Raw genomic sequence first — 16,291 nt, 5'->3', positions numbered from 1 at the left:
ATGTCAATGTCTTCTGTTCCATATGTGATTTAAATATGGCCTAGCACACATCAAATATGGACGATGGATTGTATGTTTATCGTTGTGAAGGAAGATGATATGGTCAGCCTAGTGGTTAGCATGTTTGTTTTGCAACCGTGACGTTCTGGGTTTGAAACTGATTTTCGGTATGGAGTTTCCTGGGCTAGGTTTTCCCAAGCGCTATTCAAACTATGTGGATGTTTCCCAACATTTATTAAGCCAAATTTTACATTAGAAAAATCTCTTGGCACACCACCAAACAAAACTGTCAAGTATAAACAGAATTCTCTCATTTATTATACGTGTTATGTTTCAGAACCCCCAGCGATAGAGAAAATCTGCCAAGTAGCGACCATATATTATATATATATATATTTTGAAGCTTTATGACCCTCCCTGCATGCTTCTTAACCTTTTCCATACTCTTTTAAACGCATCCTATTAGGGCTGGGGCGATGGAATATTTTCAGAGGCAATAATTGTACCGATCACCCCATTGATTGTTTGAGTAATCGCATAAAAGTTATTTTGCATAATACCCCTACCAATCCAAAATATAGATCTGAGTTGGAAGTATTATTTTTGTCCACTTGGGGTGGTCATGCTCACATTCTACACTGTAGTATCTGTGACTGGGAACCCCCTCCATGTGTCGGGAATAACCAAGCAAACATTTGCCGGTCGAAATTCTATGTGTTGACCTTCTGCAAATGATTTGGCAAATGTGATAGTAATCCATTGTGGAAAATAAGAAAATATGTGTAAAATACTGGATGAATGCAGTGGCACTCATTAAATTTTTTTAAATAGAGCATTTATTTGCATGTTGTGACATTCCAATGCTAGGTAATATTATTTGAAGAACACTTAACCACACTTGATGCCACTTTGTCGTACTAAAGGCTTAAAGAAATAAATTAGTGGAGCGGTGGTCGGGCAGCAGCGTCCCGACCCAGAATGCATTTTGACAGACAAGCTCTTTGAAAAAGCGGCGCGGCTACTTCAAGATGGCGGAGATGGAGCAGCTGTTGGACGAGAGTGAGTCAAACAAGGCGAAATTCTTCCCACTTTCGCTTTGTTATTCCCACCGCAACTCCCGCTGTTAGCCCCCGCAACTCACTGCCCTGTAACTACATCCTCTATTCAGTTTAGTAAGACTTTAGGAAAAAAATTTTTTTTAACACCACCGGTCTTTTCGGCCAAGCTAACGCTGGCTAGCACGAGAGGCTAACGACAGCTAACACGGGAGTTTGTCAAGTTTCTGTTACTTCCACTGGGTAAACAAATGACGTTAGCCTAGCCGCTAACAAGCACTCGCTAATAACGAAAGGACCTCCGTGTTGTCCCGAGTGGAATAAAACAATCACGCTTAAGAAAGTTAGCTCGGCGTGCTACACGTAGTGGATTAAGTTTCCTATTTAATCGTCTTTATGTCATTAATTTCGATACAATGTGCTTACGGCCGTTCATTTGTCACCTAATAGCTTGAGTCGAGGTGTACTGTACACACACAGGAGGAAATTATTGTTATTATTTATGACACTGCAATACAGTTGAATGTCTCAGTTGTCCACCCAGCTGTCGCCGTAACGTTACCCGTGCTTGACAGCTCGATCCTCGGCATAGGCCTCACTGGAGGCGACCCGGGCTGGTCGCTCGTTAAAGAGCGACTGTTTGGAGGCATTGTTTTGTTAAAAACAACAACAACAACAACAACAATAATTTGTGTAATTCTCCTATTCTCTTGGTTAGGCTCCTCTGCAGAGGCACTTGTCAGTCTAAAAGGTATGTGGTTTATTTTTTTATTCCGATATGGGAATCATTCACTCCTATCCTAAAACAACTTTCTAATTATTATTATATGGAATGACACCATATTTTATATGGTCAAAAGGTCCAAATCCAAATGTTTCTCACCCAGAAGTGTGGACTGGTTCTTTTTAAATGTTGTGTAATTTATGGTAGTAACACTTGGACTGATCATGATGACAAGAGAGAGGAACCTCTCTGGTAGTGCTGCTGCTATCGAATATTTTTTAGAATTGATTGTTCCATCAATTAGTCAATCCAATAATTGTATAAACAGGTGGATGTTTATTTTGCTTTAAAATGTATTGCCTAATTTATTTCATGTGACTTTATGAACACATTATTTTTGTATTGTTTAATGATTAAACCAAACCGAATAATAAAGCAATATGACACGAGAGGGAGTGATGTTACTCACCAGCCTTTTTGAAACTGCGAGCTACTTCTTGGGTACTGATTAATGCGAAGGGCTACTAGTTTGCTATATACACTTCTGAGGCCGCTTCAAGTACAACTACATGTCAGTTACAGGTATTATATTTCACAGCTGCAAATCACGTTTATTTCCATAATGGATTAAACTGAATATTTTTCTCTAGAAATTGATTATGATTCAGTTACTGGATTAGTCTGTATTTGGACTACTACTTGAAGTTAAACAATGGCTCTTTACATTTAATATCAAAATAGTTGTTGTTTCATTTGATGATGAATTAATTGATTAATTGTTCCACCTCTTGCTACAGTTATCAAATATTTTTACAGTTCAGTATTCTACTGATTATACCATTGATTAATTCAGTTATTGCATCAAAACATGCTTTCATATTGTTAAACAGCAATACCACATAACTCATAACAGACATGACGGGCCGGTTAAATAATGGATTTTATTCCTGAAAAAAAATCATAGCGAAATTAACTCCATAACTCCAACTGTTGGCTAAAAAATTTGTTGCACACTTCATTTCCGGAAAAACACTACCTACGACAAACAAACCGACTCAAAGTGAAACACAACTTTGGTTAATGTAACATATAAAGGTTGTTCTTGCCTAAAATGTCGACATCTATGACGTATTAGAAGCCTGCTGGAACAGACGATCACTCAGTGTTACAAATCATTGTGGAAAACTGCTTTGTCGAGGTGGCGTATAAAGTTTGTTCCGGTGTAAATCACGGTGAAGCATTGATGTAACGGCTGACGGATATCTTGAGCAACCCAAACGGGGTGTCAAATTTATTTCCTTTCCTAAACTGAAAAGCAACTTTGAGAAATATCTACATTGGATCAAGCTATGTGGAAGACCACATGAGCAAAAATCAGTACAAACAGATATGGTTGTACCAAGGTAGTATTTTACATTACAGTAATGCTTGCTTCAATTCACGGTTCTAGACTCTGAACAAAACCATTTACATAATGCTACTCGTCACAGTCACGACATTGCGGTACGTATTATCGGTTAACTCATATGTTGCGATGGCCAAAAAAAAATTTGAAAAATGACCAATGAAGAATTTGACTCCTACCCTGCTTGACCATAACAGTGGACATGGTCAGTCGGTCGCTCGGTGGGTTTGAAGTCCAGATGTATACGTGTGTGTGAAAGTGATCAGAATGTTCTGCCTCAATTTGAGCCTGTAAAAACCCTGCTTCGGATTTATATTCCGAATCTCCTCACAGAAGGAAGTTTGTCCAACAGTCTGAATGAAAAGAACATCTTCCCGAGAGCTCACAACACCAGGGGACGCCAGTCCACCCTCACCATGGAAACGGCAAGACATTTGGGTTACTACTATAACAGGTACATTGCAAAATATGCAAATATTATCATCATAAACATCCATGTTTTTACAGCCCACCCGAGGCTCAAAGAGGAGTCGCTACGAGGATGATCATCCACCGCAGCGTCTCCCTTCCAGATCACCACGAAGGAGCCAAAGGGTCAACACCACACCACAGGTCGAAGGAACAGCAGCAACAAAAAACACAATAAACATATTAACCTTCTATTAAATGGTCGGTGGCGGCACGGTGGAAGACTGGTTAGAGCGTCTGCCTCACAGTTCTGAGGACCGGGGTTCGATCCCCGGCCCCGCCTGTGTGGAGTTTGCATGTTCTCCCCGTGCCTGCGTGGGTTTTCTCCGGGCACTCCGGTTTCCTCCCACATCCCAAAAACATACATGGTAGGTTAATTGAAGTCTCTAAATTGCCCATAGGTGTGAATGTGAGTGCCAATGGTTGTTTGTTTATGTGCGCCCTGCGATTGGCAGGCAACCAGTTCAGGGTGTACCCCGCCTCCTGCCCAATAATAGCTGGGATTGGCTCCAGCACTCCCGCGACCCTTGTGAGGATAAGCGGCTCAGAAAATGGATGGATGGATGGATGGATAAATGGTCAGTCATTGCTAGTTTTTGTGTTTCTATGCAGAAATTTTCCAATGTGGTGACACCTGATAGGAAGTCATCGCAGAGAATCGGCTTGAGATTAAGAAACCTCCTCAAGCTGCCCAAAGCTCACAAGTGGTGCATCTATGAATGGTTTTATTCCAATATTGACAGGTAAACGAAACACTAAACCGCAAAATACAATTTCAAATGACAACATTCGTTCATCCTTTCTGTATAGCACTTGTCCTCATTAGTATCACCACAATGCAGGGGTGTCAAACAAATTTTTGTCACAGGCCACATCGTAGTTATGACTTCCCTCGGAGGGCCGCTACAACTGTGAACCCGTATAAATGAAAGATTACATCATATACTGTAATTACATACAGTATACACAACCCATTGATGAATAGCCAGTTTTGAAATCAGAAGCCTATAAAAACATGTTTTTCAACTATTATATTTCTTTTCAAAGGGGGATTGGTAACAAAAAATGCTTGCACATATCTCAATGGTATTACACCGGAACACAATGAGCAATTTTGATTTTGCTTTCGCAGGCCACATAAAATGATGTGGCGGGCCGGATCTGGCCCCCGGGCCACCACTTTGACACCTGTGCCATAATGGATGCATATTTCATGCGCATCAAATGCCTTTTGCTTCTTCTTTGACTTTTTGTGGCTGATGTATTTTAACATCAACGTACATTTGGATGACAGTTCATGTTAAACTTCAAAATTGCCTGCATTTAAAACGTACACTATGCAAGTGGTTAATTCTTGAACAGCAGTGAATTTCTATTTATTTTGATCAGATTTAGTTTTGTTCTGATTCTAATTCGTAATCGAATTCGAAATTCATTTGTGAACTTTTCATACGACATGTTTTTTTCCTTTATGAATTTTTCTTGCAGGCCTCTTTTCGAGGGCGACAATGAATTCTGTTTGTGTCTGAAGGAGTCTTTCCCCAACTTGAAAACCAGGAAGTTGACTCGAGTGGAGTGGGGGACCATCCGGAGACTGATGGGGAAACCCAGACGGTACATCAGCGCCCCCGCTTGCCACTCTTCTGAGCCTCTCAACTGTTTGCAGTCAAAGAATTGAGGAGGGCCCGTTGTTTTTGTCCAGGTGCTCGTCGGCGTTCTTTGCTGAGGAGCGGACGGCGCTTGGGCACAAGCGACAGAAGATGCGCCTGCTGCAGCACAGAAAACTGTCCGACGTGTCGAACTGCAAAGACCTCCCTGAAGAAATCCCACTTCCTCTCATCATAGGAACCAAAGTCACTGGTAACCGAGACATTTGCCCTTTTTACGGCGCCGCTCGAATGCAAAAAAAAAAAATCTTGTCAATTGGACCAAGCAGCGTAAATCCGGCTGCAGTGACTTCTTCCGATGCGTGTGTGAACAGCTCGACTGCGAGGCGTGCACGACGGCTTGTTCACCGGGCAGATCGACGCGGTGGACACCGGCGCCGCCACTTACCGCGTCACCTTTGACCGCAGCGGCCTGGGAACACACAACGTGCCTGACTATGAAGTTCTGGTGGGTCACGCGCGCTCATTCCAACGGTTGCCGCATCTTCTACTCCCATTGCAGTGGGTTCAATTCCCTAACCATGATAAAGTGTACACAACCCAGTTTTAAAAATTCAAATCACTTAACTTTTCCTTGCAAAAGCACCCCTAATCTGTCACGTTGCGAGGGCAATAATTAGACAGATTTTAGGTCTGGGCTCTGGCAAGGCCATTCCAAAACTTTGTTTTGGTACCGCCGTTAACTCATTCACTGCCTCAGAGATTTATATTCGCCAAGTACGTTTTTGGGAAGAGGTTCTCACCCAGCTTGTCTGTGAAATTCAGGCTTTTAAACCACTGTAATGCCTAACAGATCCCTGTAGATGGTGGCGTTGCATCGGCTTAGATTTCAGATCTGCACGGTTTGAGTAGAAGATAAAGATGAAGAGGTCAATCTCCACTAGTCGTGTCCATTATGAGGGAGAGAAATGCCTACACTCTATACCACCATTATGGCCAACATTAAAATACAGTTAAAAGAAGAAATAAAAGAGGTTGAGGTTTTATCCTTAGAAAAACATTTACCTAGATACAACTGAACTGTACTTCAAAAAATAAAAATAAAGTAACACTGAGGAGCGCTGATATAAACATTATGTATCACGGTAGGTAGGAGAAGTGTGTCCCGATCGTGAGACTTAGTTCATGGAGTGAATGAGCAATGCCATGTAAAAAAAGCAACTGACATTCAGCTAGATCAATGCAGCGAGACCGCATCGCTCACAGCACATTTCATAGTTGTATATCTGACAAGAAATTACTATTGACTCACTTTATAATGACGACACATTTTGAAGCAGCTTGTCATCCCGCTTTTTGTCTGACTGTCCGCTTTCCAGAGCAACGAGCCCAATGAGACGATGCCCATTTCAGCCTTCGCCCAGAGGCACCGGACGACGCGCTACATGCAAAACCTCATGACTCCACCTCGAGGTCCCTACCCGTCCGCCACTACTCCCGTCCTTATGGTACTGCACGTCATAGTGACAACATAACATCAGAACTGTACTGAGAAAAAAAAAAAAGAATCATGTCAGCTTTCCCCCCCCCCCTCACCCCAGGATCATGACCCTCTGATCAATCAGTCACCATGGAGGAACAAACTGCCCGGTGCAGACGGAGACACCCTGGGAGGGTTTCCTGTCAAGTTCCTGGTCCAAGTGGTAAACACGTTCTTAAGTGGCGTACACACACACAGTCATGTAAAGTGCAAATAAATGTCTTGTAAATCTAGGCTAGCATCTGTCTTACATCTAAACATGATTACATGTTTGACCTGCGAAAATATATCAATTTAAAGCCTCCGGTGGCTGGAATATATATCCCACTGGGTCGTCGCAGGGTTTTTCTTCACACCGTGCTGCGGCAACGAGGCGCTCTAAAGCGGCCACGCCAGCTGGGTGTCAAGTCGGACTTTCCCCCCTGTTTTTATTGTTCCGCCTTCCTCTATATGATGTGCGTGTACTCCCAACCCACAACGGGCTCGGACCAACTCTGCATTGACCGCACACACAAGGATTTGCCATTGCAAATATTGAACAGGTTTAACATTTACGATCTTTGGCCCTGACCGTTCTCTGAGCTGATCGAGGGAAGGCATCCCTCTTAACAAACCCAACACCACGGGATAATTGCTCAGAATCACCGTTTAGACTGAGAGACACCTGGCGGTGGTTTACCACATAGTCAATATGCGTGTACCCTGCTTTAGAATGACATTCTGCTCAAGCTGACACATTTTCCCACTCTTACTAGACAAGGTTGTCCAAGATCCTGATGATCAAGAAAGACCACATTAAGCACTTGAAAGAAATGAACACCGAAGCGGAGAAGATGGTACAAACGCTTTCTTAAAGAGATACTTGATTCATATTGTGATTTAAATGGGGAGTTAATGCCAGACTTGTGTTTCAGAAGTCATATGCCTTGCCCATTGAACTGGACTTCCAGAAACGCTACGCGACCACCGTGCTTGAGCTGGAGCAGCTCAATAAAGATCTCAAAAAAGTCCTACACGAAGTGCAGCAGTTCTGTTGCGAGGTAAAGTCAATAGTTGTCCAAGAAATGCTGGAGATGGGAGTGCTGCTTGGCTTTCTATTGCATGCGTCCTATGTTCTATGCCAGGGAAGTGTGGTACTCCAAAGAATCACTGCCTAAGTATAGCTCAGTTGTATTACATTTTTATCATTGATACAGATTTGTATGTAATCTGCAAGAACTGGTCGTTTTCAAAAATGTATTAGGTTTTTGTATTTGTCTTATATGCTGTACATTTTAATTGAATCATTATTTCTGTACATTTTGTTTGATTTTCCTGTATTTAAGCGCAGTGTTAATGTTCAAACTGCGTAATGTTACAGTGGCTTTACTTCGCCGACAATGTCACCGAACATTTAAGTACGGGCTGATTTTCAGAGGCTAGCATGTCCATCTTCAAAACTCATTGCAGCTCTGCTTACCCTTTGGCCGTTGAGTTGAAAATGGCAGCTCTTGACCCAGCCAAGTCGCCAATTCATGGGCGGAGAAACTCGGTACAGTGGCAGCATTACCATTTTTTTAAATTAGGCAGATAATAAAAGATTTACAGTGGTACCTTTAGTTACGAATTTAATTTGTACCTTAAAACAGTTGTATCTCAAATCATCTTTCCCCATTGAAATGAATGGGAAGGCCATTATTCCGTTCCAACTGCACATCGTGCGCCTTCTGGTCCGTGCACCTTGGCCACCAGTGGGCAGTACGCCTGAGTGTTGTTTTATTGTCTGTCTACGTGTTGTTACACAGTTTGTGTTCAAATATCCGTTGCTTACTCACCATAATCCTTCTTCCATTCTTCATGGCTGTCCATCATGTGGCATCCACAGCTCTCTACCGATCAGGGCACGCTTCCCGCCGACCACCCGGCGGACCTGCGGCGGCACTGCGAGGACGAGGCCCAGCAGATGGTGCAGCTGAGCGACTCGTCCAAGGACGACCTGCAGAGCGTGACCAACGGCAGCCTCACACACCTCGTCTCCCGTCTGACGGCTCTGCTGCTGCAGATCAAGGTGGGAGTCTTATCTAGGGGTCGCTTGTTTGTGTAGCCACTTGATGCTAGGCAGAATTTGTTTTCTTACAAAATGACCTTAATGTGAATGCTTTTGTTTTTCCAGTGTCTGGCAGACGGAGGAGACCCGAATTCATTTGAATTCAAATCTCTAACAGAGTCCCTCAACGACATCAAAGCATCCATCGATCCCTCCAACCTCAGGTAGCTTTGATCTTTGCCTTTTCCCCTTTTAGGCTACTCAGGGACATGCGACATGGTTCTTTGTGTGAAAGGGGATAATGGAAAGCCGGGACAGGAGTGTGAACTTTAGCACCCGACACACTATTTTGTTCTGGTATCAACCGGTATCAACATTTCATATCGGGATTTTCATAACCAAAATTATTGGCATCATTATGATACTACTAAAATGTAAACATACAAAGATACAGAGACACATGATGAGAACGCATCGCAAAACGTATTTTGAATATGCGACACATACGGTTTCTACCATACATTACATAAATATATACATGTACATTAATATACATGCCTAAACATTTCTCTCCCTCATAATCGAGGTGACTAGCCAAAATTCACACACTAAGGTTTTTCTACTCAAGTTGTCCTTATCTCAAATCCAAAGTGGATGCAATGCCACCATCTACAGGGATCTGTTAGTCATTACTGCAGTTTACAAACTGGAATTTTGCAGAGAAGCTGGGCGAGACCCTCATCCCGTTGAAAAATCTGTTTGTTGATGACTGTGAATCGTTTGATTCTGGTTGACGTATATAAACGTCCACGGCAGTGAATGAGTTAAAAGCCTAGCCTTATTGGTAATTTTTTACCCCCCCCATTGACGACTATGGAAGTTATCAACTTTGGAAATTCCTGGAATTTTGCAACCCTAGTTTTTAATAGATTTTTGTTGTCGTTACTAACCTTGTTCTGCGCTGCTGCGCTTCAAGTTGCTTCCAGAACAACGTCGAGATCCACGTGGCGCACATCCAGAGCGGCCTGAGCCAGCTGGGCAACTTGCACGCGTTCGCGGCCAACAACACCAACGCGGTGTGAGGGCTCGCTCTCCACAGCCAGGTGCACGCACTAACGCTAGCGCACGCGTACACCGCTATTAGCTCAGTGGAAGGACGCCCGGAACCTTCATTGTTCTCACCCTCCAGTTTTATCGTACGGAAACATTGGTTCACAATTGAAAGTCTTTTGCCTACAAAATTCTCCATGTTGTTCATCGGCTTCTCATGCCAAAATGGGATTCGTAGAATTGTTATGTATTTATTTATTTCAGAAACCATGTTCTAGTCAGTGAGGCTTTCTTCCTAGCGCTGGTTAAAAAAATGTTTTATAAAGTTGTAGATAATTGTACATTATCGGAAATTATTTCTACTGTTGACTTTTTGTATTTTTTCTGTGCAGTCAGAGACTATGGTATTTTTTTAAAAGGAGAATTCTTCAACGGGGAGTGTTAAAAACGCCTTTTGGTCCTGGGGTAAAAACACCTGATATTTGCATTTCTGCAATTGTTGCTGCAACTGTTCTAAATATGAACACGCCCTGTGTATATGTGTTTGTCTTTTTTATATTAAAAATATTGCCAAGAGTGCAAGGTTGTTTTTCAGCAAAAAAACTAAACAAAACACTGGATTGAATATGACGCAAAAAAGAGTTTTATTACAATTTTACAATAAATAGATACTTTTATGCAAACAACAGTATAGCAAGGTTAACAAATGTAACACATTTTACTGGGTCATTAAACGGATGCAATTTTGTGACTTTTTGATCATAAATTCATATTTTGGGGGTTTATGTACAGTGTTAGGAGGAGGTTGTGGCCATACATATCGACGGAAAATTTGGGGAAGATCATCGCCATCTCTTATATAAAACCACCAAATCCAACCATGGCCTCGCTCTCCCAGTCCGAGTCTGAATCGGAAAAGTCCGGCCCGTCTGCGCCGTGGATCGGGGAGAAGCCGTCGAAAGCGTCCCCGGCTGCCCTCGCGAGCGGGTACTGCAACGGGCCGCCGGCGTCTTTGGGCGACGACCTGCTGAAGTTGTTCTGCGCGGGGATGGGCGGGATCACCACCTTCATCTCCGGCCCGATGGTCTTGTTGGGCGGGAAGTTTTCGTACTCCACCAGAACATTGGGATCGCCGCTCATGCTGCCGGCGCTGTCCTCGGAGGGGTAGAGCAGGACGTCATTGGACGTGACGTCCACGCTCGGCTCGCGGTGCCGCATCTGCTTGGGCTTCGCTCGGCTCGCGTCTTTCTCGTAGAGGCAGGACCGCCGCAAACGGCCGCCGACTGCTTTGGTCGCGTGGGAGTCTTCAACCGGGCTCCTGTAGGTGTCCTCTAGTCCGAAAGCAGACGTCCTGTGAACCTCCGTGCTGGGGCTGTTATCATAAACTGATTGGGAAAAGACCAAAATGTCAAAATCAGCACACATGAACGCATTTTAATAATCAGCATCTCTTACGAGTATGATGCTAGTTTATGCCAATTCTTACTTTTGTCTTGGTTCATCCTGATTGGGAGCCGGCTGAAGGACGGCAGTGGGTTGGAGGCCTTGGTCGATGCGCAGGAGCCCACTTGCCGACGGGATTTTGCTCTCCTGTTCTGGAACCACACCTGAAAGTCAAGTGGCAAAAACATCTCAGAACTTGGCATACAGGGGTCCTCGGTTTACTAGACGTACACAATACTGCACATGGCGTTTGTTAGAGTGCTGGCCATTATTTGAGGAAGAACAGAGGTCTTATTATTTTTTCATTTTCAGGCACTTAAGGATCAAAAGCAGGAGCGAAGCAACTCGTTCTTACCATATTTGAACGTACGTACCTGTATTCTGGACTCGGGCAGGCCAGTGAGCGCCTCCAGCCGCTCTCTCAGGTAGATATCCGGGTACTTGGTGCCCGAGTACACCTTCTCAAGTACCTCGATCTGCTGCTGGGTGAAGTTGGTCCTCTTCCGCCGGTGGGTCAGTATGGTCACGCATTTGTCCACTCGCGGCACCGAGGCGGCCGCGCCCAAATAATTTGTCATGTCTGCGCCACGGAAATCTGAAGGGGAGATTCAAGGCAGACATGCGTGTGGTGTTAGATCTTAATTTCACAAGAATAGTCATCAGAAATAATATAGTAGTCATAAGTTTAGTGGTGCCTTAATATATGGTGTGCGCGCCTTGGCCACTTGGGGGCAGTAGAATACAGATATATACATTGAGTTGCTCAGTACTTAGTAAGATACTATATTAGTCGTTTTCGGATTGGATAAAGACTATATACCTGTGAGTATTATATTATCTGTCGACATATGTTACTCCACCGTTTGCAACACCTTGATACTGATGCTCCTCATTAGCCTGTCTACGACGTTTTGCATTGTTAGCATTAAGCTCAACGGACTTGTTAGCCAACGCTGAATTTATGTGGTCGTTTTAAATACACAAGAGTTATATTTTCTTATTTTGATGTTGAGTTTGACAGAAAACTTAAACTGGGTAGCAATAAACATCTTGTTAGCTCTTTTGATGAATTGTTCACCATCTACCAAACTGCTGTTGTTGTTTAGTGAGTTGTGTTGAGTTCACGGCCGCTGTACAGTGCTCGCATCTCAAATTATTGCGCGCAAGCCAAAGCAAAAATCAATCTCGAAAAACGGGTTATTTGTGTCGCACTACTGTAGACAGCATTGTACACCAATAAAAATAGAAATTTTACGGAAATAGCCATCATACACGGTGCACCAATAAAAAAAAAAAAAAAAATTGACGCGAAATCATTATTCTGTAAAAGAATAAACAAATGTCAATAAAAAGTTATTTTTATTAAAGTAAGTCATAATTTTTAGGAGGAAAATGTCAAGGTGCAGTATTAGACCCTCCAAAATATAGTCTTAACTTGTTTTAAAAAGGTCGCTTATACACTAATAAATTGTAATTTTACAAGAATAAAATCATGACGTATGAAAATATTTTTACGAGAATAAAATCCACATTTCAAAATGTTACGATGAAAAAGTCGAAGTATTGCCAGAAAAAAAATCATTTGTGTATTTCTATGATTTACTTCAAAAAGTCCCAAAACAGAGATAAAATCTTTCACGATTGAGGGAGTCAAGTGGAGCTTTTAAGGCCGACGTGAGCGACGCCTTACCCGGGTTGACCATGTTGCTCATCTGGAGGCTTCCTTCGTGGAACATCTGCAAGTGGTTGAGGTCCCCGTGGACGGCCGACATCGCTTTCTCGCCCTTGTTATGTTCCCCCAAAAAGTGAGCTCGGAAGAGGCCCGCTCGCAGTTAAATGTCCCCCCGGATCAAAGGTGTGAGGTGAAAAGTGTGAACGAGGCGGCCATCGACGTCCAGCAGCCCCGCTAAGCGCCAACTTCAGACGTCTGCGGCCCTCCGGAGGTGTGAAGCTCCGGAGGGCCGAGGGTCTCCTTTAAAAAAAAAAAGCTTTTAATGGAATGAGCCCCTTCAATACACATCGGCAGAGAAAACATTTATCAGCTTGGGCCATGGGCCGAGCCATTAAGGGACCTGTCACCTCCAAAGACCGTCGGAAACTACCGTTTTCCTCTCTGCCGACACAAGCTCCAAACTTGGGCTTCTCGGAGTTGGTGGCAACGGGAATAAAAACTATTAGAATAGTTATTATAGTTTTACGAAAACGAGTTCGAAATATTACCTATAAATTCGTGATTCTATAAATAATTGTTATACGCCAATAAAATCAAAATTTTACAATCATTCATTATAAACGAAATTGCAATTTTAAAAGTCTATACATTGGAGGAAATATGACGTTTTTCCGCATAATAGTTTACCTTACCCCTCAATAACATTTTTATTTTATGAGAATGTCATTGTGCAGCAAAAAAACAAAACAATTTTGCATTAATACTCAATAAGCACCAATAAAATTGCAATTTTACAGCATCGGTCGTATTTATGCACCAATAAAATCACAATTTTATAAGACTAACAATTTTGACATTATATCAGGTAAAAAAGTTAAAATGCTATAAGAAGAAAACCATATTTTTTGTGAAATAAATGGGTTTAACTTTTTTATCAATACCCTCGTCTGGAAAAAAAATCTTGAGAATGAAGATTGTGTTGTAAAGATATAAATGGTTGTGAGATATTTATTTACATTTATGCTGAGATTGTATCTATCTAGTTATTTGTCTCATTTTCTACGTCCCATCTAAAGCTGTTTTTACTTTTGTGTGTACTTACCATCCTGTGCCAGACAAAAGTGCCCTGGAAGTCAAAACAGTGCGGTTGTTGTTTTACACCCAAAAAAGTGCAATGACTGCCCTAGCCCTAGCTCTGAGAATGGTTGCACTTGCGCACTTGTTTTAAAGAGTTCCAACAATCACTAAGTGCTTATACGATGCTGCTCCTAATATTAATCTAGTTAACATCAACTAAATGATGGGGATTTGCTGTGTCTCTACTTGCTTTGAACCTGGCTGCACGTAGGAAGTGATTCACCTTCACTGACAACAAAGTGTGTCGCAATACACAAAGCGGAGTTCAAAAGTGTTCCAAGGTGCTTGACACTGAATGACTGAATGGCCTCATTAAATTCTAGCGAGCATCATGTCGAGAGGTGAGGCGACACCAACTTCTTCCTGTCTACTCGACCCCCCTCCCAAAAAAAAAAACCCCAAAACAACAACTTGAAACTCAACAATCAAGTGTAAACTTTGGGCTTAAATTTTTCCAGCAAATATGAAATTTACCATTTTACCATTCAAGGATTTGAATCAGTGTTGCCTTCATCTGCACACGTTTTCACCATCAGGTAATGAGATTGAGCAGAATAAGAGCAGCAAACATGAATAATATTACATACATGTATACAGACGTGAATGTAACCAGCAGCAAGAATAGTCAGCGCTATTGTCTGCTGTAAAAAATGATGTCCAGCGTTCCCTTGCTACTGTATATCGCGGTGCACAATATTGTGGATTCAGTGCATTGAGAATTTCTTTTCATATCCAAAGCACTCATAATTGGTCATATTGTGGGATTTTGACAGTATGCTGTAATTTTTTTTGTGGTAAAATAGATGCATTACAAGAAATAAAATGTACTTAGTGTACAGTACTGTGCATTACTGTAAGAGTTTAAAAGGTGTTTAAGAGAATGGAAAGTGTTTTAGTATTAATAAGAGTATGGTGAGGTTCATACAGCTTTAAAATATTTTTATAGAATCAAAAATGATGTGGTTGCTACTTGGCAGAGTTCACCTATTGTGGGGTTGGTCCGGAATTCAACAGTAGATACTGAAGTCAATGGCAACGGCAACAAGACTAGTTAGCAACGTGGTATGTAGTAAATAAACTACACATGCATGGAGAAATCGTCTTTAAAGAAGCAGTTGAGAATGAAATTGTTCATATGGTGACATGAGCGTGAACAGCAGCAAGGGTAGTCAGCAGTGTCTTAATGTTGCCAACAAACTCGTCATGAGTCACGAGATAGTCGGAATGAAATAAACACCCACGGCAACTCTATCAGCAATGGATCAACAAATAGACATCAATTACATTTGAACATAAGTGAATGGGAAAAGCAGCAGTCATAGTCCGTGGACTTGTATTATGGCAAATATACTATACTGGCATCAAAGAAAAGGCTTAAACAAGCAGTTGAGAATGAAATAAACACCAATATATACAGAAGAGAATGTGAACAGCAACTAGAATAGTCAGCAGCTTTTATTTAGCAAAAAAAAAAAGCAATTGAGCGTAAAATAAACGGTACTGGATGAGGTGTGACGGCTAAACAGGAATAAATAATATATAAATGATGCACTACAACGCTAGAAGTCTTAATACTGAAGGCCCATCGACAGTCTAATGATCAAATATACAAAGACCTCAGGCAAAATGGGGGATCATTTACCCGTCTGTCTGTTAAATGTATAATGGTCAGTCGGGAAAAAAAGTAGCGCGTCTTAAAAGGTGTCAAACAGACGGACGGCCAGTACATATCCCCAAAGCACAACCTCCACAACTGCCTTTTAATCTTATTAGAACGCACCGAAAGCAAAGTCAGTGCAGAGGTTTCTTTTAATTGTCTGTAACTGACTGAATATCTTTAAGAACCTAATTGTATTTGGTACCCAGCACACGATTGCCAATTGGGGATATCAGACGAAGTAACCTGGAGGCCGAAACAATGGATGCAGACATCAGTGAGATGCCTTCAAGTACACTCGTCCTCCTCCTCCTCACACCAATGAACAAGTGCAACATTCACAATAATTTCTCTCTCTTTTGTGGTATTTTTATAATATTTTTATATAATAAAAGGGCTTATTGTCACATACCCAGTAGAAACATAAAAATAATACATCTTAAAAAATAAATAAATACATGCTAAATATGACAAATACAATAATACCTGATATAATACAATAAATAG

General features: G+C 42.0%; 2 protein-coding genes across 3 annotated transcripts; one reads left to right on the top strand and one right to left on the bottom strand.

Moving 5' to 3' along the window:
- The first annotated feature begins 1,007 nt into the window (after positions 1 to 1,007).
- lin9 (lin-9 DREAM MuvB core complex component) lies at positions 1,008 to 10,451 on the top strand. 2 transcript variants are annotated; one of them, XM_061704061.1, is made up of 15 exons: positions 1,008 to 1,059; positions 1,774 to 1,806; positions 3,518 to 3,609; positions 3,692 to 3,796; positions 4,265 to 4,395; positions 5,141 to 5,266; positions 5,355 to 5,512; positions 5,634 to 5,767; positions 6,639 to 6,767; positions 6,861 to 6,962; positions 7,555 to 7,635; positions 7,714 to 7,839; positions 8,664 to 8,846; positions 8,952 to 9,049; positions 9,802 to 10,451. In XM_061704061.1, the coding sequence occupies exons 1-15, from the start codon at positions 1,029 to 1,031 to the stop codon at positions 9,905 to 9,907; spliced, it is 1,635 nt and encodes a 544-aa protein (XP_061560045.1). In that variant the 5' UTR covers positions 1,008 to 1,028; the 3' UTR covers positions 9,908 to 10,451. The 2 variants fall into 2 exon arrangements, with proteins under 2 accessions (XP_061560045.1, XP_061560044.1); XM_061704060.1 differs by having other exon boundaries at positions 1,022 to 1,059; positions 7,717 to 7,839.
- Positions 10,452 to 10,604: 153 nt separating this feature from the next.
- On the bottom strand, positions 10,605 to 13,090 carry mixl1 (Mix paired-like homeobox). Its single transcript, XM_061704062.1, has 4 exons — positions 13,009 to 13,090; positions 11,693 to 11,913; positions 11,362 to 11,482; positions 10,605 to 11,260 (listed from the first exon to the last, which is right to left on the bottom strand). Exons 1-4 carry the CDS (start codon positions 13,088 to 13,090, stop codon positions 10,731 to 10,733), a joined length of 954 nt encoding a protein of 317 aa, XP_061560046.1. The 3' UTR covers positions 10,605 to 10,730.
- Between the last annotated feature and the right edge of the window lie 3,201 nt (positions 13,091 to 16,291).

The sequence above is a fragment of the Phycodurus eques genome, chromosome 18, assembly GCF_024500275.1.
Source record: "Phycodurus eques isolate BA_2022a chromosome 18, UOR_Pequ_1.1, whole genome shotgun sequence".
Classification (NCBI taxonomy): domain Eukaryota; kingdom Metazoa; phylum Chordata; class Actinopteri; order Syngnathiformes; family Syngnathidae; genus Phycodurus; species Phycodurus eques.
Note: the sequence above shows the minus strand (reverse complement) of the source record. Positions and strands in the feature narration are given on the sequence as shown.